We start from the raw sequence: 24,646 nt of genomic DNA, 5'->3' as shown, positions 1-24,646 counted from the left end.
TTCGTCTTTTCGAACGCAGTTCAGCTAGCACTGAATCCTCTCCCCATATAGAGATCAAATCCAGTACCTCCTGTACGGTCCATGCTGGTGCTCTTTTTCGATTATCAGCCTGCATGGTTACCTGTGCTGATGAGCTCTCTGTGGTCACCTGTGCTCTCCACGCTGTGCAAACAGGAAATGAAATTCAAATGTTCCCGGGGCTTTTCCTGTCCACCTGGCCAGTGCATGCGAGTTCAGATTGCTGGCCAGAGCGGTCACAATGGTGCACTGTGGGATAGCTCCTGGAGGCCAATAACATCGAATTGCGGCCACACTAACGCTAATTCGAATTGACAAATTCGATTTTGGCGCTACTCCGCTCGTCGGGGTGGAGTACAGAAATCGAATTAAAGGGCCCTTTAATTCGAATTAAATGGCTTCGTTGTGTGGACGGTTCCAGAGTTAATTCGAATTAAAGCCACTAAATCCGAATTAAAGGTGTAGTGTAGACCAGGCCAAAGAGGATGGCTTTGCCTCTCTAACTTTATAACCATTCATGAGACTAACAGATTTCACCTGCTTACAAATATTTAATAGTCTTCTTCCTTACATTTGACTTTCAAATGATTTTTCAGTGCAATATACAGACTATGAAAGTTGGTAAACCCACCACTTACTATTCCTTCCCCTTCCTTTGTATCTGTAAAGACCACATAATGTACTGTTTTAAACAAACAATAGGCAAATATTTCAGTGCTATGGTTTTGGTTTTTTTGTGAGAGTTTTAAATCTAATCTCAGAAGCCCAAAACTAATGAATACCACACAAAAATAAACTGGTACATGCAGCCCAACTCATGAGCAACTCTAAAATAACAAATTGTCATTCACATGCAGTGAAGAAAGGGAAAATCAAAAAGGAAGTACAACGGAAGTTTGCATAGTGTTGTTATAAATAGTATAAACAGAGCTTTTAATCTATTTATGTACTTATATGACCCCCCATGACTGTCATATTTAAGCATCAACAGAAGGATAATTTCAAAGTTATGAAAACTACCTTGGCTACATTTTCCATTTAATAATAAAAGAGTTGCCATTTCTCTATTTTCTGATAACTTGCAATACAAAGTGGGATTTTTTGTTAGGCCACAAATCTGCTGGCACTCGCTTATAAAGAACACTTGGCCATTTATCACTAACAAATATAAGCATCAGCTTAGCAAATCCTGTACCGAAGAAAAAAATTAAGTCATATGGTGACATCCCTGTGGGGGTGAGGAGGTGGGGGGAGAAATCTGATGTAGGTAGAGGTCTTTCCTCTCGCTCGCGCTCTCTCTCTTTAAAAAGAGCTGAAAATATATAATGTTTGGGGCAAAAGGAAAATAAGAATGGATTTAAAATATAATCCATATAATAAATGGCATAACATTTGCAGTATCAAATTTAGGTCACTTAAAAACATGAATGAGTAAAGCAGAAGGAAAAGCAGCATCCCTACATTCACAAGAGATGAGTTAATCTAAGGCCTTATTGAAAAGTAGCTCACAATGCTGCCACTCCATCTTCTTTAGAAAGAGAACAACCAAGTTTCAGAATGGTGTAAAACAAGAATAAAATATTTGGTTTTAATGTATTGACTTTATTAATAAATATACATCCATATGGTGATGTAAATACAGATCATGAAGACTACTCCATTCCCATACACATAATTGCACATGAGTAGCTCAAGTTCATGGACAGAAAAACAAACAGCATCTAAACAGGCTTTTTACAGCAGAGAACAGGGTGCTGATATTAGATATTTATTGGGTAATTGTCTCCTCCAAAATAACCTGTGGGAAAAGCAAACTGTGAAAGATTAAGGAATCAAAGTGGTCCAAATTACTACATGATAAGCAAAATCTTCCTAACAATTTATCGTATCATCATTATACTTGCAAAAATTTGAAAACATAGATTTGCCTACATGAGGAAAATAATCGCTAGGAAAAGGCTCTAGTGTCTACTAGAGTTCAAAAACATATTTAAGCAATGTTAACATATATGTATAATAATAATAATAATAATAATAAAGGGAACAAATTTTTGTGATCAGAAATGAAGTTGGCAGTTCCAAGTTTTTATGATTATGATCAACTGCTTTGTATTTTTAATTTTCTGTTGGAATAGCATTAAACTTTACTGTACCTGTAGTACAAAGAACAGCAGAGTCACAGCTAAAGTAACCTTTAGACAAATAACCTTGAATTGCTCTGCCTTTTAAAGCTCTTCAAAATGGGGGGGGAAAGTGAAGTTCTGATCTCAATTACTTTATATGTTGCAGATAAAGGTAATTCTTTCCCCAAACATATCACTCCACTGACTACGTTTGGTTTTGTCCTGACTGAATCCAAAGAAAACTTCCAGACAAAATGAAAATGTATTATTTCAGAACAAAGATGTTTAATGGGTCTTGATATATGAAGTTGTGTGTGATTAATTAAAAGCAAATACAATATATAAAGAATGTGTTGTTTTAATGACAGAGCTAACAGTGGATATTTAAAAATGCCATTTTAGTATTAAAAGTTAGCCACTTTCTGATAGATTTTTTTTCTTGACAATATGTGCTGCTAGCATTCTGAAAATGTACAGTGCAAAACTTCAAAAATAGTAGCAAAATTATTGAATTCTAAAGTTGATGTAAATTTAATTGGAAATTGAATAGCAGTTACTGGATGTATTTTAAACAATGGCTTTTGAGTTCTCTATTACTTAGGTTTCACTTATGTATAAATAAGACATTAGAAATGTGATATTTAAAAAAAATCATTAAAAACACAAAACTTGACATGTAGATCATTCTTCTCAACAGTGTTAATACATAACAGTAACCCTATCTTATGAAGGGCAGTATTATTGTACATAATATAAAATTAGCGATTTACCTTACAAATAATGTTTTTATACTATAGTGGAAAAGGCCAGTTTTCCCATTGATAATATCAAAGTATAGGCATTAACATGCTGTTTCAGTGTTTGTCATGACAACAGACAGTGTTACAAAAAAAGCACAATATATTCTGTAGATTATATATAATAGGCAAAGCAAAAACATTTGAAGATTCCATTCGTATTTCATTTTGACTTCTTGACTTCTCTCTCTTTCTCCCACAGCATGGCACCAGTAAACTGCAGTTATGTATAAAATAAACCAGAATGAGGAAGTGCCCAGCATTGCACTTTCTGGTCTCATTGCCAAATCCAAGGTGCCAAGTGGCCCTTTACAGATGCCATGAACACATTTTTCTACTTTAGTTCATCCTTTCACAATTGACAACGTTCATTCTTTTTACTGGGATTATATTTCATCTGATATTAATAAACACTATAATGAATATAAATTGTTTAGATGATTTCATTATTTCATCCACATACTTGAATACAAAATTCATTATTCTAGTAGAACAATAATACATCTGCATTATCTCCTGACACACGGCACAGCACCATTGAGTAGATGCACAAGTGAGAAACGAAACGGGTGAACAGGATAAACAGAAGGAGGTAAGAAGTGGCATTATTCGAAGGTACATTGGTGACATGCAAAGTGTTCCTTGCCAGCGAGGTGTGACACTCCTGTAGTTATTACATTCAGCTGAAGAAGACTGCTTTCCAGGAAGAGTTCAGGAAACTTAAAGCAGCCTTTTGTTGAAAAATCATCTGATAAAACAGCCAATATAACACATATCCTGAGGGTGAATTAGCTCATGTTAGCTTTTTGCGTGTATCAGAAGTTACACCATTCTGAGAAAAATTACTAAGAGTGTCATATTTTTCAGTTTGTTGAGGAACAGAAAGTGTAACTTGACTTTATAGCTTCAGCATGGAGAAACTATATTTTAGTAGCAGTTTAGCTGCCATTAGTTTACACATTGGCTAAGGAGCCATCCAGTATTGTTGAGGTTCATTGTCTTAGTTGCCAGTGCATACATAGTCCCCCAATCACAATTCAACACACCTATTGTAAAGTACAGCATAAAGTCCAGCTCATTATGTGTTAGGCATCACTGGAACACCTGAAGGCTTGCTGCTTTTTTCCTGATAAAAAAGGTATGAAACATGACATCTGTTTCTTAAGTTGTCATTATTGAAATCAGAGTTCTCATCAAAATTACAGCAAGCCAGACTTTATCTTACAACAAAAGTATTGATACTGTTCATTTTCAACAAAAGCTCTAATTAACCTGAAAGATTTCTGTTCCCAAAAACCTGCAAACATTATATAACTCCCACCGGTATTTGAAGCTACAAATTCAGTATAATTTTAAACTATATTTTAAACAATTTTATGTAAACTTTCTTCCAGAATTAAAAGCTTTAACTCTAGCAAGAGCTATTTAGAATAAATATAACAATATGCAATATTGAGGAATGTTATTTTCCAAGTATAGGTGGGTGTGTACATATTACACACACATGCACACGCGCACTTTTTTAAACCAAACACACCCAGTTGAAAATGGAACTGGTTAGATGCAGGAAAGGTTTCAGTTTGAGTCAGAAAAAGATATTTATAGTTAACCAACATAGCTTTTCAACTTGCATGCATAGATTAATTCCTATGAAATGCTTTCTATCTGGGGTCTAGCAATTCGGTAAACTGCATCCTGTTTGAACCAGCTATACAGTTTGCTATTATGAATCATTAAAATGTTATCCTTTGGTAGATATATAAGCTTCCATAACTTAAATATAGTATAAATGTTAAACAATGGGATAACTGTATTCCTGGAACATCTGGAAAAACGAAATCTGAAAAGCTGGCAACAGTGTAAAAAAGTTTAATCTATAAACATATTAAATTAGTACTTTAAAACTTATTAACTGCTGCCATCAAAGCACATACTGTGAAGGCAAAATACAGCTTATGTAGCTATTTACAGATTTAAGAACATACTGTGTAATATTACTGTCTATTCAGTTTGTTACTAGAATTAACAGTACTTATTTTGTAGTTATTTATAAAATATATCAGATTTTTAATTAATTATTTGCAGTTTGGTATATGCACTCTCAAGCATTTTTAAAATTATACAGCAGAATCCTGTAAGTAGCATAACTACAAGATCTGCCATCACCTAAAGGCAAATTAGCTCATGTTTGTAAGGCGCTTTTGAAGATGTAAAGCGCTGCATACATGTTTATTATTATTATTATTATTATTACACATTTTCAAAAAATATTTTTGGAACATCAGTGAGACCTGCCAATGCTACAATAGAGCAAATAAAAACTGCCTGAAATTAGCACTTTTAAAAAAAATAGCTTTTAAAGTTTCAAAATATTTATGAACAATTGAGGTCTGTATCAGGTCTAGCAAAAGTGGAAAATTTAGTTTGCTCTCTATTCACAAAACCCACAGACATTTCAAAACTGTAACAGATTCTTACTTGTAAAATAGTCCAGAATTGTTTGTTTTGTTTCATCAGTTATAAATTCTTCTGGACAAGATCTTTATTATGGCCTAGGCTCACTTCATAGCCAACAGCCAGATAATGTTTTCCTGCTTATTTCAATTTCTTGGTGCATAATCACACAATTAAATTTTTCAGACAATAATTGTGAAGCTCCGGATATGAGTATTACTTTAAGGAAACACACAAGGGCATAATTTAAGAGTTTACTTATAAACCTATGTAAAAAACAAAAACAAAGCAATACCTATGCCCTTTCATGTTATATTAAAAATTAGTGGACTGCATGTTGGACATATGAACAAAAAATAAAATTTGGAAAGCCAAAGTTATAGAAATATTACATAAAAATGTGAGAAACATGCCAAGACTCAGTTTAAAAAGGATTAATTAGGAAATACTATCTAATTCCTTTCTTTCACTCATTGGGTTGTTTGACTTTGCTACTAGTTTCACCAGCAGCATGTACTCCTCTGTTATGCACCATAGGATAGGGAAAAGCTGCACTGCCACAAGTATAACTTAGATTTGCAAGGCGTGATAGAGCTTTAATGCTACCTGGAGGTCTGCCTGGGCTGACTTTGTATCCTGCAGCTTTAGTTGTACCCAAGGGTCTGCCTGGACTTGTTTTAAATCCAGCTGCTTTGGTGGTCCCAAGAGGTCGACCTGTGCTGGTTCGGTACCCCGCTGATTTTGTGGTCCCCGATGGCCTTCCACGTTTACCAGATCGATTGAGGTTTTTCTTTTTCTTTAGTTCATCTTTTGTCTCTATATTCCTGCCACTTGCGGCCTGCAAGTGTGTTTCATTTAACGTGTCTTGTCTCTGGCATGCAATTGGTTTGTGGCTGACTGTGTGGCTGTATTTGCTTTGCTGTGTAGAATACAAGTCAAACTGATCAGTGGATCTCACATTGTCTTCGTTAAGGCAAGAACTCTTGCCAGTCCCACAGAAAGCTGTATTACTGCTGGCAACAGGATGCATCATTTTTCTACCAAAAATAAAAGACAAATATGTATAAATATATAACATGACATCGTTTAACCAAAAACATTCTCTTTTCCAACAGCTATGAAGGTTCCCTAAAATTAGCCTGAACTGGCTTGAATGCTTCCACTTAAGGAAACAAGATGTCTATCAACAGATTCAAAAAATCAAAGGTAGCATGACATTTAAAAAAAAATCTTTCAAACACATAAAATGATGTAAGAAGTGCATCAACGATAAAATTTAAATGATCTGGACTTGAAATATCCTCTCACCCACAGTGATTTGGAAGCTTTCCTGGGTGAATCTAAGCTTTCGTTTGAGGAAAACAATTCTAGCCACTTAGTTGCATCAATAACCTATCAAATGAAAAGCAATACAGTGTCATCTTCCTGATTCAGCAGATGGCTCCCAATGCTTCTGCTTCCATTACAAAGTTTTCCATTACTGCTGCAATGTGAAATTAATAAACAATTTCACTGCTGCTATCCAGAACTTTGTGAAAAACATACAAATTGATAAAAATCTAGTCAATTTAGTTCTGCGGCAGGTTAAGAAAGCAGCTGAGGTAAGTACTGAAACTATTCACAGGCAAGAACTATCCTAAAACAAAGGCTGTCAGTGAGTAGATTTGCAGAGACACTCTCTCCCTTCTCCCACTCCATTACTACTATCAAAGCAGGCAGCAGACTCTGGAACAGCAAGGGGAAACCAGAGAAAAAGATCACTCTCTCAATTCATTCAGGGGGCTTGAAGGATGGTGGAGCTTAAATTTATCCAACACCTATTAGCCTGAGCTAACACCCTGCTAAGATGAATGTGGTCAGCTCAAATCTCTCTCAGAGTCATGGTTTAAATTGGTTCCCTTTCAAACAAAGTTGGATCACACTTCAAAGTTTTTTTTACAACCAGAAGTAACTGTAAGCAGTAGGTGCTCAGCACCTCTGAAAATCAGGCCAACACCTGCCACTAACTATTCCATTCAAATACACTTTAAGCTACCTTTCACAGCATCGAGAAAAATATTGGCACTTGAGAAATAAATAAAACTTGCACAGCACAACTCCTCACTATACTTGGCATAGCTGTTAGTCACATCTAAAAACATCAAATTCACACACACTATTAAGAATTGAAACAAATAAAGCACACAATATGTAAGGTTCACAAAACTTCCAGAGACAACTGTTGTACAGAAGTCACCCTGCCAACCACGTCTTTCCTAAAGAGTAATGTGTAGATACATTCATTTTAACAGCTTTAAACAGTGACTTGAATTTTAAAATTAGTAATTTTGTTACCATACCTCAGATACATTATTGTAAGGTGCATGGAACTTGCAGGGAAAATATTCCCCATAACCATTAAAGAGCTGTTCATGGCTCATGGAACTCTTTTAAACATTCTAGTTGAACAAGTCTGCAAATATACCCTATTTTGTGTGCCATCTTTCCATATGCTTTATAACATTCATGTGAAATAACATTTTCTTACCAAAAGACATAGGACCAGATCTGCTTTGCATCACACCACTGGCAAAATCTGATGGGATAGAGCTGCCATAATCAGTCACGAGAGGACCAACTCACTACAGAATTAACAGCTCCTACACCATTATCCGCCTCTGCCCTTGCTGCTGACATAAGGGGCATGGCTAGGACACCCTTAGGCTTCACTGATGATCAGCTTCAGCTTGGGGCTCTTGGTAGCTAATGTACCCTTTAAGATGTTTTAACTTAGGCCTGGGAACCAGACCAGCACATAGCAGTCACAGGATAGAGGGAGTGCAACGGTCACATTAGCACACAGCCTATGCTGTGTCGTTCCTAAGCCATAGCTGATGATCTGGCACAGAATCTTTTGTTTATGAGATCCCAGGGGGTCACTTTGAAATTATAGTACTAGCAGAAGTACAGATCCTGCATAGGACTCCATCAGCATAGACCCCTGTAGTATTGCAGAGTAGCACTGACTTCAACAGTAGGAATTTTTTTTATTATTTCCCTCATATAAACAAGGTTCTAGATGAGTGCCTAGTGATATTTTTAGATGAATGCCAAATCTAGCTCTCACCATCTCCAGTCATGCCAATTCCATAACCTTCTTTGGCAGCTTCTCCCATTTCTGAACAGTGCATTTAGTGATGCCAATTTTTCCTAAAATATTCTCTGCTGTAGCCCATCACTTCTTGTTCTGTCCTTAGTTATGGAGAATAATTGATCCCTATCATTTTTAGTACATCCCTTTAGTTATACGTAGACAGCAAGCAGGTCTCTTTCTCTAAACTGAACATGCTTCATAGTCTTATTTTTCCAAAGCTTTTATTATGTGTGCTTCTTTCCTCTGACCCTTTCTTCAGTTTAACTCATCTTTTATGAAAACTTGATATCCCAAAATGAATGCACTGTGCCCCAACTGAGGCTTAACCTGTGACTGGAATGGAAGAGTTATCTTTATCTCCCCAACATTACCATACACATGCCCAATACCCATATTAATATATATACACCTCTACCCCAATATAACGCTGTCCTCGGGAGCCAAAAAATCTTACCGCGTTACAGGTGAAACCGCGTTATATCAAACTTGCTTTGATCCGCCAGAGTGCACAGCCCCGCCCCCCCGGAGCACTGCTTTACCGCGTTATATCCGAATTCGTGTTATATCGGGTCGCGTTATATCGGGGTAGAGGTGTATAGATAGAGAGAGAGAGAGAGAGAGAGAGAGAGAGCGCGCGCGCATGCATTTGGCAGCACCAAAAACCTCAGTATTTACTAACAGAGCAGGTACAGAATGGGCACCAGTAATGCAAACTTCAGTCTGCCTGTGGATTTAAAGATTTAATTTGTGATAACAGATTATGTGATACGAACAAGTCTTGAAACATTTACCCAGCATCTAACATCCTGAGATCTAAGCCTAAAAATCAGAGTGAAAAATACCTGTGCAGTCATACAACCTAAGGCCTTGCTTCTGTCCACAGCACTTAATTTTAACACGTTTTAACAATAATCATATTTGCTACATTTAAAAATGTAACTCACTATTAGGACTGGCCAAATAGCTGGAAAAAAATTCTGAATAGTCTCTAACCAACTATGTAGCCGGCTGAACACTGCAAAAAAGTATTTTTTAAATAAATGAATCTTTTTTCCATTATAAATCCCATTTTTCAGCAGTTTATAAAATAGCCATAAACATTTGATCCAAGCAGAAACATGGAATGCAAGGCCTCAGCCAAAGAGTGACAATTGATAATTTTTAACAATTGATTTTACTGGCTTTTAAAGGTATAAGGAGACCAAAAACAAACAAACCATGTCTTACAGATTCATACATATTTGCACAAATCCCCATCAATACTGCAAAGCAACTGTGGCCTGTTATGTCAATAATCTGCAAATTAAGGGTTTATAGCATCCTGTACCTTTATGATGTACTGTAACAACTTCTTACATATCACGTTAATAATTCACACATTAAAAGGAGTGATCCTTATGTTTCCAGAGATTTGCCTTGGATTTTTTATTTTTTTAAATCAAACCAGCAGAATAAAGTAATATCACAGCCAGACCTTCAGAATAGCTTCATAGGGTAAAATCTCCAAAAAGTGTATCAGCACCTTTTGTCTGTACATCACTTCAGTGCACTCTAATCCTAATGTACAAAAAGGTATGCACCTGTCTATGATGTTCCAAATGGGTTGTCTGTTGCCCAGCTGGTAGCACCCCTTTAAGGCCATGTCCACAACTGAGAATTGACCTATTTCTAATTGAATGTGTTGGGCATAACTGATTTAAGCACAAACTGTTCAGTATATTCATATTAGCCAAGCTTATTTATATTTTGAATCACTGTAGTTTTGCCTCACTTCCATACTAGCACCATTCTACCCTTTTTCTGTTGTAATGCTTTCTAGATTCCTATCATGCAGATCCCAGCACAAATCTCAAGAGAAGTGGATCCTGAGAGATTTGAAAAGGCCACCAGTGCACTCTTGGACAGTAGTGGGAGGACAATTTGAACCATTTTAGCACGGTCTACACGGAAACTAAATTTATACAGGCTGAAACCATTCAGACTAAGGGTACGTCTACACTTACCGGAGGGTCCGGCAGCAGGCAATCGATGTTCTGGGATCGATTTATCGCGTCTGGTTTAGACGCGGCATCGATGGGGGAGCCTGCCTGCAGCGTCTGGACCCGCGGTAAGTTCGGACTAAGGTACTTCGAATTCAGCTACGTTATTAACGTAGCTGAATTTGCGTACCTTAGTCCGAAGTGGGGGCTTAGTGGGGACCAGGCCTAGGACAGTATTTAACCCTGCTGGAGGCAAATCTAATCCAAACACTATCTGGAATACACAAACTATTTGAAGTACATGTACGTGGCCATGAAGTGCCTTACAAGCATGACAAGGAGACCACAGTTTTCAGCATGGCAAATTTCTCCAGTGTATACTAGGTCAGTAGCCCTTTATGTTAAATGTAGGAAAAAGAGAAATATAATAAACGGCTTAGCGTAGCAAAACTTAAATAGAATCACACAGTTGCTTGCAGGGTCTATTTACTGGCAGAAAGAGTTCACAACAATATAAAGGTTGAGTCTCTTTTCCCAGAGCTGATATCTCTCTCCAGCCACCTCTCTCCTTCAGAGGGCATAGCATTCATAGCAGTTGTAATCAGTTCCAGTTGGGGCATTTCCTGCTTCCTATTGCCTGCATTAACCCCTTTCTTCCTTCTAAGGTGCATGGGTATATAAACCTTATCACAGTGCATATGCAGTGCATGTGTAAATATGTGAACATGATTTTACATGTGCAATATTTAAATATAGATGCAGTAATAATGTAGTTCAGCACATCCATATATTAAATGGTTGTTATAACACAGATTCTCTGTGCACTATAATTCAGATTTTTTGAGCAACATATGGTGGAGCAGTCGTGAAACCATAGTTAAGATTGCATTACAATTTCAGTTTCAAAGTAAGAATACCCAGTAATCCTGTGTTGTTTAGAAAAGGACAAAAAAATGTAAGATACAATTTGGGAAGGGGACGAATTTTTGGTGTGATAATAACAGAGGTAAGTAGTTAGTGTCTGTAAAAAGCAGTCAAAAATCTTCTGATTTTAACAAGGCAACGTCTCACTTCTCTTTCGACTCTTCAATATAGTTTACATTATAGAATTGCCTGAGACTTCTCATGACACTTAATGCATGCATGAGGGTTCTGCAAATTCTCCTTTTGTGTCACCAAGTTGTATTAGTGTAATGGTAAGATATAACAAACAGCAAGTAAGCACACCATGCATGAGATGCTAGATTTGTATATGTTGATATAATATCTGAGAACATGAATCAGAGTAATAATCAACATTTTTTCCTTCAATGTCTCATTTGAACATTGGCACGCAGGCTCTAGCTTTCAGGAGGAGCTCACGGCTCTCCAGTCTGCCTCAATGGCCCAGTCACAGAGAAAGTTGGCTTCAGCTGAGCAAGAGCAATGTAACACAGGGAATCGGACAGAATACAGAACAGACACAATGATGCACAAGGGAGGCAGTCATAGAGAGCATTGCCAGGCAAATATCAACAACCACCACCCCAAATTCCTAGCACCATTTTCCTCCTATTCAGAGTCTACCATACTCTGCCATCTGCATCCCCTCTCCCCACAGGGAACAATAAGTCTTGCCATGGCTTCCAAGATCCACCTCCCCAGCCACTCCAACACTACAGCAGGGAGTTCTCACCCGCAAATATATACCACTAACATGTAAAATGCTGCAACTTCATCTTTGCGTACATACTTGCACTTACTTCTGACAAGTGATAAAATTCTCTAGAGACAAACGTTACCTGTCTATAATTGATGATATCAGAATTGACACATGAGGAGCAAAGCGCAGATCACAGAGAATGTTTCAGAGTTCTCGCAAAAGGGGGGAGTCTGAAAAAAGGTGAGACAATCCAGTTAAAAACAGACAACAGGGATATTTTTGGAATGCTTATTATTCTCTCTGTATCAATTTTTTCATCGTGCTATGAAAAATGCAAGTATTACTAAAGTTTACATTCTTTGTTTTTATTTGTGCCATTTTTAATGAGATTTTTACAAAATAAGTTTTTAAGACTCATGTTCAGAGTGGAAGTGACTTTGTTGGCAGAGGGATGTAGAGTACAAGTGAGGACTGGTCTACACACAAATTTGTATTGGTTTAGCAAAAGGTGTGATTTAAAACACATTCAGTTAAACCCATGCAACTGTGTGTGTCGACACTATTAAATCAATGTGAACCTGGCTGCTATTGGTTTATCTTACACCTGTAAATTTAGATGAGCAAGGTAAACCAATATAATCAGTTGTAAACCAATATAAGTGCATCCTTACAACAGTTTGAACCAATTTAATTAAATTGGCTTTTAAACCAAACTTAAACCAGTGCAGCTTCTGTGTATAAACAAGCCATAAGAACACTTAATATGAGAGATGGGTATTATGGTAGTGAAAAAAATTATTATTTTAGCTACTCATTTCCTTGCTTTTAGGGGTTTGTGTTGGTGTCACTTAAAAAACTTCTTCTTTCATATGGCGATAGTCAAACAGTGAAAGCAACAGTATGACTACAGTTGGATCTTAAGAAATCTCTTATCCAGTCCAGAGCAGAGGGGGTAGCCATGTAAATGGCTGAGACACCTCCAGGAAGAGCATGGATTGGGCAATTGTCCATGATGTGTCTGACAGTTTGCATCAGACCACAGTCGCAGTTTGGTAATTCCCTTGCTTTCAATCTATGGAGTAAGTATGCGCATCTTCCATGTTAGATGCAGATATGGTTTAGAGCCGTCCATATACACGTGGGGAAGAGAAGCCTGGCACTTGCACAGCTGGGTCGTTGATTAGATTTTTGTTTGGTACATCAGCAGCCACTCAGGCTTTAGACCATCTTCCGTGAATATCCTTATCTTCCATAAGGAGGGCTGTGGCACGAGACCAGAAAGGTTTTCTTGATTTTAGTCAGTGGCGAGGGGGTGTTAAAAATTATAAATGGTTGTAAACAAAGGGGTTTTTATGGTAATTTCTTTTTTTTAAATAGGTGTTGCTGTGGCAGAAGGAAGAGAACAATAGGCCAGAGGATTTGGGAAAAGAGGGATGGGTGGCCTAGAGACCTCCTCTATAGTGGAGCACGGGAGCTCTACCAGTGCTACACAGGAGTCAAGGAATAAGTTCTTCTTTCCTGGAACTTGCGAGGCATTTCTGATGGGGACGCCTATGAATCTTGGGGACAGTAGCAGGTCCCAGCCTAAAAAAATACAGCTGGTTTGTCACCAGGACAAGATAAACCCTTAATGGCAACCTCAATAATGTTAAAGCAGATTAACTTCCCAAATACTCTGAATGTTTGACAGTAAGATGTGCTGATCTGTTAATACAAAGCATAAAATCATAGAAATGTAGGGCTGGAAGGGATCTCAAAAAGTCATCCCGTCCAGCCACCTGCACTGAGGCAGTACCAACAAAAACTCCTAGACCATCCCTAACAGATGTTTGTCCAACCTGTTTTTAAAAACTTCCAGTGATGGGATTTCCACAACCTCCCTTGGAAGTCTATTCCCAAGCTTAACTATCCTTATAGTTGGAAAGTTTTTCCAAATAGCTAACCTAAACCTTCCATACTGCAGATTAAGTCCATTACTTCTTATCCTGCCTTCAGTGGACATGGAGAACAATTGATCACTCTTCTCTTTATAACAGTCATTAACATATTTGAATACTATCATGTCTCCTCTCAGTCTTCTTTTCTCAAGACTATACAAGCCCAGTTGTTTTAACCTTTTTTATAGGTCAGGTTTTCTAAATTTATCATCATTTTTGTTGGTCTCCTCTGGATTCTCTCCAATTTATCCACATCTTTCCTAAAGTGTGGTGTCCAGAATTGGACACAGTACTCCAGCTGATGCGTCACCAATGCCAATCAGAGGGGGACAATTACCTCCAGTATCTTACATACAACACTCCTGATTAATACATCCCAGAATGATATTGGCCTTTTTTGCAGCTGCATCAGATTGTTAACTAATAATCAATTTGTGATCCACTATAACCCCAGATCCTTTTCAGCAACACTTCCACTTAGCCAATTATTCCCCATTTTGTAGTTGTGCATTTGGTTTTTCCTTCTTACATGAAGTACTTGTATTCATCTTTATTGAATTTCATCTTGTTGAATTCAGATCAATTCTTCAATTTGTCAAGGTCATTTTGAATTCTAATCCTGTCCTACAAAGTACTTGCAACCCCTTCCAGGTCGTTGTCTTCTGCAAATTTTATAAGCATACTCTCAGCTCTATTATCCAAGTCATTAATGAAAATATTGAATAGTACCACACCCAGGACCAACCCTTGAGGGACCCCACTAGATACATCCTCCAAGCATGACAGCAAACCATTGATAACTACTCTTTGAGTACGGTCTTTCAATCAGTTGGGCACCCACCATTTAGTAATTTCATCTACACCGTATTTTCCTAGTTTTCTATGGACATGTGAATGTCATGTGGGACTGTGTAAAAAGCCTTACTAAAAATCAAGATATATCACATCTACTGCTTCCCCTTATCCACTAGACCAGCAACCCTGTCAACAAAGGAAATTAGATTGGTTTGGCATGATTTATTCTTGACAAATCCATGCTGGCTATTCCTTATCACCCTATTATCCTCCATGTGCTTACAAATTGATGGTTTAATAATTTGAGGTTGCCACTAAGGTTTTGCATTACATAAGAATATAAGAATGGCCATACTGGGTCAGACCAAAGGTCCATCCAGCCCAGTATCCTGTCTACCGACAGTGACCAATGCCAGGTGTCCCAAAGGGAGTGAACCTAACAGGCAATAATCAAGTGATCTCTCTCCTGCCAGCCATCTCCACCCTCTGACAAACAGAGGATAGGGACACTATTCCTTACCCATCCTGGCTAATAGCCATTAATGGACTTAACCTCCATGAATTTATCTAGTTCTCTTTTAAACCCTGTTATAGTCCTAGCCTTCACAACCACCTCAGGCAAGGAGTTCCACAGGCTGACTGTGCACTGTGTGAAGAAGAACTTCCTTTTATTCATTTTAAACCTACTGCCCATTAATTTCACTTGGTGTCCACTAGTTCTTATATTATGGGAACAAGTAAATAACTTTTCCATATTCACTTTCTCCACACCACTCATGATTTTATATACCTCTATCATATCCCCCCTTAGTCTCCTCTTTTCCAAGCTGAAAAGTCCTAGCCTCTAATCTCTCCTCATATGGGACCCGTTCCAAACCCCTAATCATTTTAGTTGCCCTTCTCTGAACCTTTTCTAATGCCAGTATATCTTTTTTGAGATGAGGAGATCACATCCATACGCAGTATTCAAGATGTGGGCGTACCACAGATTTATATAAGGGCAATAAGATATTCTCTGTCTTATTCTCTATCCCTTTTTTAATGATTCCTAATATCCTGTTTGCTTTTTTGACTGCCGCTGCACACTGCCTGGACGTCTTCAGAGAACTATCCATGATGACTCCAAGATCTCTTTCCTGATTAGTTGTAGCTAAATTAGCCCCCATCATATTGTATGTATAGTTGGGGTTATTTTTTCCAATGTGCATTACTTTACATTTATCCACATTAAATTTCATTTGCCATTTTGTTGTCCAATCACTTAGTTTTGTGAGATCTTTTTGAAGTTCTTCACAGTCTGCTTTGGTGTTAACTATCTTGAGCCGTTTAGTATGATCTGCAAACTTTGCCACCTCACTGTTTACCCCTTTCTCCAGATCATTTATGAGTAAGTTGAATAGGATTGGTCCTAGGACTGACCCTTGGGGAACACCACTAATTACCCCTCTCCATTCTGAAAATTTACCATTTATTCCTACCCTTTGTTCCCTGTCTTTTAACCAGTTCTCAATCCATGAAAGGATCTTCCCTCTTATCCCATGACAACTTAATTTACGTAAGAGCCTTTGGTGAGGGACCTTGTCAAAGGCTTTCTGGAAATCTAAGTACACTATGTTCACTGGATCCCCCTTGTCCACATATTTGTTGACCCCTTCAAAGAACTCTAATAGATTAGTAAGACATGATTTCCCTTTACAGAAACCATGTTGACTTTTGCCCAACAATTTATGTTCTTCTATGTGTCTGACAATTTTATTCTTTACTATTGTTTCAACTAATTTGCCCGGTACTGACATTAGACTTACCGGTCTGTAATTGCCAGGATCACCTCAATTTTTAAATATTGGCGTTACATTAGCTATCTTCCAGTCATTGGGTACAGAAGCTGATTTAAAGGACAGGTTACAAACCATAGTTAATAGTTCTGCAATTTCACATTTGAGTTCTTCAGAACGCTTGGGTGAATGCCATCTGGTCCCAATGACTTGTTACTGTTAAATTTATCAATTAATTCCAAAACCTCCTCTAGTGACACCTCAATCTGTGACAATTCCTCAGATTTGTCACCTACAAAGGATGGCTCAGGTTTGGGAATCTCCCTAACATCCTCAGCCGTGAAGACTAAAGCAAAGAATTCATTTAGTTTCTCCGCAATGACTTTATCGTCTTTAAGCACTCCTTTTGTATCTCGAACGTCCATGGGCCCCACTGGTTGTTTAGCAGGCTTCCTGCTTCTGATGTACTTAAAAAACATTTTGTTATTACCTTTTGAGTTTTTGGCTAGCTGTTCTTCAAACTCTTTTTTGGCTTTTCTTATTACATTTTTACACTTAATTTGGCAGTGTTTATGCTCCTTTCTATTCACCTCACTAGGCTCTGACTTCCACTTTTTAAAAGATGCCTTTTTATCTCTCACTGCTTCTTTTACATGGTTGTTAAGCCACGGTGACTCTTTTTTAGTTCTTTTACTGTGTTTTTTAATTTGGGGTATATATTTAAGTTGGGCCTCTATTATGGTGTATTTTAAAAGTGTCCATGCAACTTGCAGGGATTTCACGCTAGTCACTGTACCTTTTAATTTCTATTTAACTAACCTTCTCATTTTTGCATAGTTCCCCTTTCTGAAATTAAATGCCACAGCGTTGGGCTGTTGAGGTGTTCTTCCCACCACAGGAATGTTAAATGTTATTATATTATGGTCACTATTTCCAAGCGGTCCTGTTATAGTTACCTCTTGGACCAGATCCTGCGCTCCACTCAGGACTAAATCAAGAATTGCCTCTCCCCTTGTGGGTTCCTGTACCAGCTGCTCCAAGAAGCAGTCATTTAAAGTATCGAGAAATTTTGTGTCTGCATTTCGTCCTGAGGTGACATGTACCCAGTCAATATGGGAATAATTTAAATCCCACACTATTACTGAGTTCTTTATTTTGATAGCCTCTCTAATCTCCCTTAGCATTTCATCATCACTATCACTGTCCTGGTCAGGTGGTCAATAATAGATCCCTACTGTTAGATTCTTATTAGAGCATCCATAGAGATTCTATGGAACATATTGATTCATTTAAGATTTTTACTTCATTTGATTCTACATTTTCTTTCACATATAGTGCCACTCCCCTTCCTCACCTCCCCCCCCTCCCCCCCACGACCTGTTATGTCCTTCCGGTATATTTTGTACCCCGGAATGACTGTGTCCCTCTGATTGTCCCCACTCCACCTGGTTTCTGTGATGCCTAGGATATCAATATCCTCCTTTAATACAAGGCATTCTAGTTCACCCATCTTATTATTTAGACTTCTAGCATTTCTGTACAAGCACTTTAAAAACTTGTCACTGTTTATTTGTCTGCCCTTTTCTGATGTGTCACATTCTTTTTTATGTGAATGTTTCTCCTCTGATCTGGCCCCTACTTTATCCTCTTCCATCCTCTCCTCCTGACTAAAACCTAGAGAATCTCTATCAATAGACTCTCCTCTAAGAGAAGTCTCTGTCCGATCCACATGCTCCTCTGCAGCAATCGGCTTTCCCCCATCTCTTAGTTTAAAAACTGCTCTGCAACCTTTTTAATGTTTAGTGCCAGCAGTCTGGATCCACTTTGGTTTAGGTGGAGCCCATCCTTCCTGTATAGGCTCCCCTATCCCAAAAGTTTTCCCAATTCCTAATAAATCTAAATCCCTCCTCTCTACACTATCGTCTCGTCCACGCATTGAGACTCTGAAGCTCTGCCTGCCTACCCGGCCCTGCGCGTGGAACTGGAAGCATTTCTGAGAATGCTACCATAGAGGTCCTGGATTTCAGTCTCTTTCCTAGCAGCCTAAATTTGGCCTCCAGGATGTCTCTCCTACCCTTCCCTATGTCATTGGTACCTACATGTACCACGACCAAGTTTGATAAAGTTGGGTACATATTGCTTTTTGGTATCTGCTGGAGAATGAAGTGAAAGCCTTATGGGGTGTTATCAACTATGACCCAGGAATCTCTTAGTACTGACAGGCAGAGGGCACAGGGGGTGCAGAGTGTTTTACAGGGATCCCTGAGGGCAGGTATATGCATAATAATTCATTAAAGCATGGCATGTGAGGTCCCTGAGAGCCAGTAGCCCACTGAACATACTACTCACTGCAAAACATATGTATGCATAATATTTAAAGAGTTGTGTCAGTACTGAAAATTCTGTTTTGAAGGCAGGTAACCAAGAGGTCATGTCTCAGACAGGTTCCTTTTAAGCAGATGGTAACAGACATTTACCTCTGTGTCTGGTCGTGTATTAGGCACTATACATCTCTATATATGGATGCCTGTTTGCATATTGAGCCAAATGTTAATCAAGATTGCAAAATTTTCAAGAGAGGACATTTACAGGGAGAAAAACAGCAAGAGAGGATCTTGTTTACAAGTAAAGGCAATGGATTGTTGGGGTATATTTAGGGGTGGATCCTTCACTGAGGAGGCAAGCTAATAGAGTGTCTGTCTTATGACTGGAGGGTGACAGGCAGCCAAGCCTGGCTATAAAATGTTGGAAGGACTTGAGCACTGCTCTATAAAACATGAAAGTATCTAGTTAAGTCAGTCTACGTCATAGAAGGCATGTTATGATTTCATTTTATATGTAACCATTTGTTTCCATCACTTAAATCTCCATGTTACTTGTTTTCACTATAAATGTACCTAAGTACTGTGTGTTAAGCGGAGTGGTGACCTGAGGAGTAACTGGTAAGCTGAGGTGTACTGAGAGTGTCCAGTGGAACAGGTGCTAGACACTCTAGGGAGATGCCCAGTGGTGGATGGACAGGGTACATCCTGATGAAACCTTAACTATCACTAATCATAGTTTTTGTTTATGTTAATATAGCCTTATGCTTTAAGCTTAGAGCTACTGGGACCTCTCTTTCACCACTATGGTCTATCCAACACGATGATGGAAACTGTGCCAACACGGTGTTTAAATCAGCTTCTCAGTTCAAAGAGACAGAGAGGGTATTTTTAAAGAATGCTAGCCAAGCCATGTTACAAACCCCTTAGGTCTTAACTCGTGCAGTGTTTGATAACAGTTGTCAAACACCATGCCCTCTACTCCCTCCTTAACCATGGGTTAGGCTGCTTTTGTGGACAGAGCCAAAACATGTTCAACACCAGAGGCGGAAAGCATCAATCACCACTAATAATCAGTTGATCATAATTTCTTACAATGCGTATTGATTGTGGCTCAACTTACCTACATTAATGGGACAACTATTTCCAGCACAGGAAGTGAAGTCCTGTCCACAGTAGGGAGATTTCCCCCTAATGTTAACACCAGTTGTAACAATATAAAATGGAAGTTGTAGTGTTGACTCACAGATGGTGTTTTTAACAATATTGATAAGACCTGTTCTGAATAGGTTTACCTGACGCAGAGTTAAAAATTATGACAATAACTGGCAGCGCGTCTACACTATGGCTCTCAACACTGTGAACACCATTAGAGTTGAAGTTGTGTTGACAAAAATGGGACATTTTAAAAAGTGGTCCTAGCGTCCTTTCTAGAATTGTGCTAGAAATAATGTTTAAACATAACTAACCTTATTTTCTGAAATCTCCTGCTAGTGAATTACAAACTCTATTGGTGGCTATCACAGTGATAGAACTAGTGCAGACTTGGCACCAGCATTATATCATCTTGTCATCTAACCTTGATTAGAGCAAGTCTGCATGATATGATAATAAAAATGCCAGAAGTCACCAGTGTTCTATTTGCACTAGTATTCCCAGCTGTCGCTGCCACTGGTGAAGCTGCAACAGTGGAAGAGCAAGGTAGAGTGTTTGTAAAGTCTAGCATATACAAGGCCTTAGCATGGACAGTACTGGTATGATGCTGAGTGTGAAGCTACAATGTTATGGAGTGCTGGTTCCCAAATGTACCACAGATTACTATTGGAGGAGCACATTTTACCTTAAAACTTCCAAAAGAAGTAACACACATACTATATTGTTTTTACTGCTTCCACCAAAGGATACAGACAATGAGAGATACACTAGCATACAATATCTATCAAATGAACTATATCCACAAATAAAAGGAACAGTACAATTACCTAAAAAAAGTTAATATTTATCAGCTCAGTCTGTACAAATTAACTCTTCTGAAATTAAGACCTTGTTTGTTTGTTTAAAACACTAAGTGCTTACTTTTGCAACTTGTAAATAAAGCTTTAAAAATAGTTTATAAAAAGAAACATTCACCTATCTTGAGTATTCCAGTGAATTAAATAGGTTTATCTCAATTATGTACCAGGCAAAATAGACAGAGTATAGATAACCAAATATCTAAGTATCTATCTTTTATTCAATACTCCAATAAAGTACATTCACCTGCAAAAAAACCCCAGCACACTTGTCCAGTTTTTGAATATTAAATTTGAGAAAAATGCCTAGTCTGTTAAATGGGTAGAGAGAACTATCACTCAATTTTAGAGATTTTATTAAAGCAACATATTATAGGTGTTCTGATGACTATATTACTGTATAATGTCTCTTTAAACAAAATCTAACTGTTGTAACATTTCTTTTTGTTTGTTTGTTTGTTTTGTTTCTGACATTTACATGGCAAGAATTTGTAAACTTGTTGAAACTTCCTAAATAAATTAAATATGCAAGAGATACCTGTAAATCCTAATCTCCAACACCAGCAAATTTTGTATGTAGTTTTTCGAAGTCCTATCAGTATTTCTACAACACACACCACCAAGACACCTAAACATACATGCAAAGTATAATCTACTTCTGAAGCTAGATAAGAGTTTCCCAAGCTTCAGTCATGAAGCATTTCCTGGTGACCCATAGAGAGTAGACTGGTCATATAGTATGGCTTTTTATTTTGCACTTGCTACATTATATTTTAAAAAGCTAAACAAATATTAAATTATTTCCTAGTATTACCCTACATAGAAAATTGTTACAGATGCCACAAGGATGTCAAGAGACTGTGAATGACAGGAGAGTGAGTGTGGATGACTGAATGGGAAGAAAGCAGTTTATTAGTCTCTCTGTGTACTAAGAAGTGCTCTATGAAATTGTTCAGAGGTTCCTGAACCAAAACAAGGTACCACAAATAAATTAGAATTGTGATCCTTGGCTTGATGACACAGCCAGCTACTGCAACCTTTCCTCATACTGAATGGCACTTACACAAGTAGCCTCACTGACTTCACTGGAGCTACTTACTCAAGCACTATGCATTAAAGGTGCAGTGGCCCTGCATTACCAAGCCAAGTCATAATTTACCTAGGATAGCATGTGTTCGGTTTAAAGTCCACTTGCTAGGCATATTTAACAATTGCCACTTGGATCCTTACACAGAAACACAAACACACACATCTATCTGAAGAACAACAACACATAAACTGGAGTAAGAGACCCTCTGACCCTTGTATACCGAGGAACCAGTTGTAACATTCATTTATTTTTCTAATCATCTTAAACTAATCTAGGGTCACACTCCAAAAGCAACTTCTTGCTACTTCTGTATTTTGTGGAGAGTTATAGAGAGCAAAATCATAATATTATTCCCCTTTGAATATATGCCCAGTGATAAACACATGTAAAATAAACAATTAAGACATAAATATCCACTAGCTAACTGCACTGAAAGTGTTATATACCATTAAGTACACACTAAAGGAAATAAATAGGTGCTATTTATATGCACTAATGGAAATGTGCATTATTTACATGCATTACAATAGTACAGTATATACTAATAAACATGCACAAAAGGAAATCATCAGAGACAATGTAGATGCACTCAAATTATGTGATAATGAAAATATGCACTATTCATGTACATTAAACAATATGCCCACCTAATAAATATGCACTGTTTATATGCATTAAAATTCCATGCACTAATTGAACTATGCACTAAACGGAAAGTTCAAAAAATGTGAATTAAAAAGAATATAAACTAAAGAGAATAAACAGATGATTTCAAGGCACTACAAAGACTCTGTACTAAGACAACATGATGTTCAGCTCTCTCTGCTGCTTAGAGACCAGAAAAGTGGGCAACAAACAAGAGGGGGAGCAGGTTGCACAGCTGCCCCAACCCTGTGGGCATCTGAGTTGGGATGTTCCTCCTTGCAGTATTTGCAGGGGAGGTTGTCCAGCTGCTACCCCAACCTCCAGGGTAGCTGAGGGTTGCCCAGCTGCCACCTCCCTGGGGCACTGATAGAAGGAGATGGGGAGTAGCCCAGCTGTATCACCTCCCCCTCATGGGCACTGAGATAGATACATGTTTAGAGGAGTTCCCCGCTCTGTCACCTTGTCCCCAGAGAATTGAGGAAGTAGATGAGGGGCAGCTTTACTCAAGTCTGTCACTTCCCCACACAGAAAGGAGACCTGGGAGAGTGGTGTTAACCATGTTGCCCCAGGGCAATAAAGGAGATGCGGGACCCTGCTCCACCTGTCCCCGCCCCCCCCAACACTGAATGAGGAGATGGGAGGGCCCTGCTCCACCAGTCCCCGCCACCCCCCCGGCACTGAGGGAGGAGATGGGGGGCCCCTACTCCACCTGTCCCCACCACCACCCCGGCACTGAGGAAGGAGATGGGGGGGCCCTGCTCCGCCTGTCCCCACCACCACCCCGGCACTGAGGAAGGAGATGGGGGGGGGGCCTGCTCCGCCTGTCCCCCTCCCCCCGCACTGAGAGAGGAGATGGGGGGGCCTGCTCCGCCTGTCCCCCTCCCCCCGCACTGAGAGAGGAGATGGGGGGGCCTGCTCCGCCTGTCCCCCTCCCCCCCGCACTGAGCGAGGAGATGGGGGGGCCTGCTCCGCCTGTCCCCCTCCCCCCCGCACTGAGAGAGGAGATGGGGGGGCCTGCTGCGCCTGCCCCCCCCCCCGGCACTGAGAGAGGAGATGGGGGGGGCCTGCTGCGCCTGCCCCCCCCCGGCACTGAGAGAGGAGATGGGGGGCCTGCTGCGCCTGCCCCCCCCCCCCCGGCACTGAGAGAGGAGGTGGGGGGGCCCTGCTCCGCCTCCCCCCGGCGTTCAGGGAAGAGATGGGGAACTGCTCCCCCCGGCGCTCAGGGAGGAGCTGCCTGCGGCCCCCGCCGGGCCCGGAGAAGGGGCTCCCATCCCTCCCGAGTGGGTGCCCGCTGACTGAGTCTCCATCTTGCCCGCCCGCCGCTTCTTCCCGGGGCTCGGCCCAGACCTACCCGCAGGGCTGCCCGGGGCGCGGCGCGGCGCCTCCCCTCCTCGGCTCGGGGTGTCGGAGAGGCCCGGAAAGAACGAGTCCGTGCGGCCCCCTCCCCCCAGCACACAGCGACCGGGCCCGGCCGGGTGGCTGCAAGCAGGGAGCGGGGCTGCGGCGTGCGCGGGCGGGCGGGGAGCGGGACGCGCTCCCGACAGGAGGGGGCGAGCGAGCCTGGCGGCTGAGTGGGGAAGCGGGCGCGCGCTGGGGCGGTTAACGGAAGGGGGGTGGGGGGGACAGGCGCCGTGGGGAGAACCTGGGGCCGGGTCTGGGTCTTGGGGAGAGACTAGAGACAGTTAGTAGATAGGGGACGCGGGGAGACAGTGGGGTAGTAGATGGAGGGAGAAGTAGTGTGGGGATGGGGGAGGTCCTAGAGGGGAAAGGGCGCAGTGGGGAAGTAGATGTGGGGCAGCAGTGGGAAGGAGCAGTAGGATTGGAGTATAGCTGGAGGGAGGTCCTAGGGGGCAGTGGGAGAGTAGATGTGGGGGGGGCACTGTGGGGGGTGATTCAGTGGAGGTGTAGGAGAATCAGTGGGGGGT

General features: G+C 40.0%; 1 protein-coding gene across 2 annotated transcripts; it reads right to left on the bottom strand.

Moving 5' to 3' along the window:
* Positions 1 to 3,995: 3,995 nt before the first annotated feature.
* On the bottom strand, positions 3,996 to 24,140 carry C8H5orf24 (chromosome 8 C5orf24 homolog). Of its 2 annotated transcripts, XM_065410179.1 has the most exons (4): positions 24,073 to 24,085; positions 12,286 to 12,376; positions 5,999 to 6,429; positions 3,996 to 4,064 (listed from the first exon to the last, which is right to left on the bottom strand). In XM_065410179.1, the coding sequence occupies exons 3-4, from the start codon at positions 6,423 to 6,425 to the stop codon at positions 4,024 to 4,026; spliced, it is 468 nt and encodes a 155-aa protein (XP_065266251.1). In that variant the 5' UTR covers positions 6,426 to 6,429; positions 12,286 to 12,376; positions 24,073 to 24,085; the 3' UTR covers positions 3,996 to 4,023. The 2 variants fall into 2 exon arrangements, with proteins under 2 accessions (XP_065266251.1, XP_065266249.1); XM_065410177.1 differs by lacking the exons at positions 3,996 to 4,064; positions 12,286 to 12,376 and having other exon boundaries at positions 5,859 to 6,429; positions 24,073 to 24,140.
* Between the last annotated feature and the right edge of the window lie 506 nt (positions 24,141 to 24,646).

Source organism: Emys orbicularis, chromosome 8, assembly GCF_028017835.1.
Source record: "Emys orbicularis isolate rEmyOrb1 chromosome 8, rEmyOrb1.hap1, whole genome shotgun sequence".
Lineage (NCBI taxonomy): Eukaryota > Metazoa > Chordata > Testudines > Emydidae > Emys > Emys orbicularis.
The sequence above is the reverse complement of the archived record's forward strand: the minus strand, read 5'-3'. Positions and strand labels throughout refer to the sequence as shown.